The 2,505-nt window shown below is 42.2% G+C and overlaps 1 protein-coding gene across 1 annotated transcript in view; it reads left to right on the forward strand.

Moving 5' to 3' along the window:
* Window positions 1-2,505, forward strand: part of LOC110460142 — a gene marked incomplete at its 3' end in the record, with an annotated part of 57,662 nt that overhangs the window by 16,802 nt on the left and 38,355 nt on the right. The window contains exon 2 of the mRNA XM_021512880.1: window positions 1,782-2,087. Coding sequence (XP_021368555.1) covers window positions 1,782-2,087 — 306 coding nt within the window. The remainder of the gene's footprint in view (window positions 1-1,781; window positions 2,088-2,505) is intronic.

Raw genomic sequence — 2,505 nt, forward strand, 5'->3', positions numbered from 1 at the left:
CAATATATACAATTATGTAACACTTCAATGTTGGCATGGCTTCAACCAAGAATCATCAAGAACTGATGAAAAGACACTTAACCTTGGACTCGACACAAAGACAAAATACAAAAAATACTATATTGAACAAAAAAAGAAACGCACAATTAAATTATGCAATCTATAGCCTATGATATTTTGGGAAATTTGTACAAAATTTTATATCAATATGAAGGGACAAGTCTACTCTTTACAATACTGTAGAAGAAAAGTCTGTGTGGAGTCACTCGTGTCATCAGTTGTCACTCAAAGTTATATACCCGCGAAAAACAAAATGACACTTCAGTACCTGGTGTGGGCACCTTTTGCACGAATCCCTGCACAGATTCTCCTATGCATTGAATTCATGAGAACATTTATTCGCCCTAAGGGAATGTTGTTCCATTCTTGTGTTAATACTGCGATCAACTGGGGGCGGTTAGTTGGGAGGTTTTGACGTTTCCTAATACGCCTGTCCAGCTCATCCCACAGATGCTCAATGGGAGACATGTCAGGGCTATATTGGGGCCATTAAAACCTGAGGCTGAACGTTGTTTGCCGTGAGAAAATCACGACAGACTCTGGCAACATGCGTTCGAGCATTTTCTTGCTGGAAAATAAAGTTATGACGTCTGAGAAGTGGAAGGACATGTGGTTGAAGGATCTGGTCTCTGTATCAAACCGCATTGAGTTTTAATTCAGGACCACTAAGGTGGATTTTACTCCATGGGAGATGCCTCCCCAAACCATTACAGAAGCCCCACCGAATCTATCGTGTTCAACCACGCATGCGTCGGCGAAACGCTCACCGCGTTTGCGATATACCCTTTTTTATTCCGTTTGAGCGATACAGACAGAATCTAGACTCGTCGGTGAACATCACACGCCTCCATCGACGCATCCCAAACCTATTTGGGCCATGTCTGTGCATCCAGTCAAGACGCACTTGCTGCCTCCGTGGTGTCAGAGTTGGCCCAACATAAGGTTGGCGCGCAATCATTCTCTCGGCACGCAAGCGGTTCCTGGCAGTATGATGACTAATGGGTCTGCCTTGAGTACCTAAGGTATCGACGCAGTCTCTACAGCAGTCTTGAATCTGTTGCGCAATTGCGACAATCAAATCGCCCTGTCTTGTCGTGCGGCCGTTACACACGGGCTACCGCTCCAGGGACAATCGGAAACTAACCCAGTAGCACGGAAACGTGTACAGAGACGGTTAATTGTACACGGGCCAACACCAAACTGCCGTGCGACAGCAGTTTGGCTATGACAATCCATCAACAGCGCAATTGCTCTAACCCTCTGAATTTGCGTTAAGCGTGGCATCTCAGTCAATGGCGAAATCAAAATGCCAACGTGGCAAATTAATGTGGCTGAACTTAGAGTATCCGTTGAGATTATTTGTTTGAAAAACTCAGGCTTGGCTTGATCACGCCACGTGATTTGAACTAAAGAAGCTCACAAAGTCACGCTTGGCTGATTTTAGGGTAGATTGTTGAGAAGGAAGATCGTTCTTGATGTAATACCTGACCAAATACTCCATTATTTCCTTACAGCTAAGGTGTACTGCATGGGGGGGGGGGGGAACTATGTGTGTTAATTTTTGTTCAGTATACATATGTACACTTCGGCATTTTAATTTTCACATCAACTAAACAAAATCAATCTGATATCAAGAATTGTGTATCAAGCTCTATTTAATAGATGTTTCTAGCATACAGTAATACTACTATTGACTAAACTTTTACTATGACTTTTTCCAGATCAAACATTTGGATTTGATATTGCACTAAACAAGAATGCAGTACCTTCTGATAGTTTGGAAATAATGTTGAACCTGGGAACAATAAATACAGGATTGACTTTGAATAAACCAGATGGATCATCGGCTGGAAACTGTTTAGCACCACTTGGAGGTGTTAGTGGAGGATGCACTACAGGCTTTACACAAGATTTCACAAATGGAGTAACTACCTTCAGTATAGCATCAGTGTCGAGAGCTACAGACGAAGGCACATGGGCAAGTGCACATGGCACTGACACCGGAAGCATAACCATCAAAGTTTTAAGTAAGTATTGACATTTACTTAATATCACCTCTAATTTGTCATAGGAAAGTATTACATGAAGTGAAACATGACATAAACAGATAACTTGACTTTCTGAAGTTTTTCAGCTGTCAAAACCTGGAATATTCAATCGATATGATTCTACAAAGAAGATAGTTCAATTAAGTTGTTTGTTATTGACATGGCTATTGTGATCAGCTTTTGTCTTATCTGTCGTCCGTTATTTTTAGCGGACCATGGTGAGCTGATGCCATACGGCGGTGTCAGTCTCCCGTCGTTCGTCGTCTGTCCATCAACTTTTCCTTTAAAACACTACTTGTCCTGAATTGCCCAGTAGATTTTGACTAAGTTTGGTCTGAAGCATCTTTAGGCCAAGGTTACTCAATTTTGTATCAAGTTTAAGTGTGCCCCCCCCCCC

The sequence above is a fragment of the Mizuhopecten yessoensis genome, unplaced genomic scaffold (assembly GCF_002113885.1).
Source record: "Mizuhopecten yessoensis strain PY_sf001 unplaced genomic scaffold, ASM211388v2 scaffold10329, whole genome shotgun sequence".
Classification (NCBI taxonomy): Eukaryota; Metazoa; Mollusca; class Bivalvia; order Pectinida; family Pectinidae; genus Mizuhopecten; species Mizuhopecten yessoensis.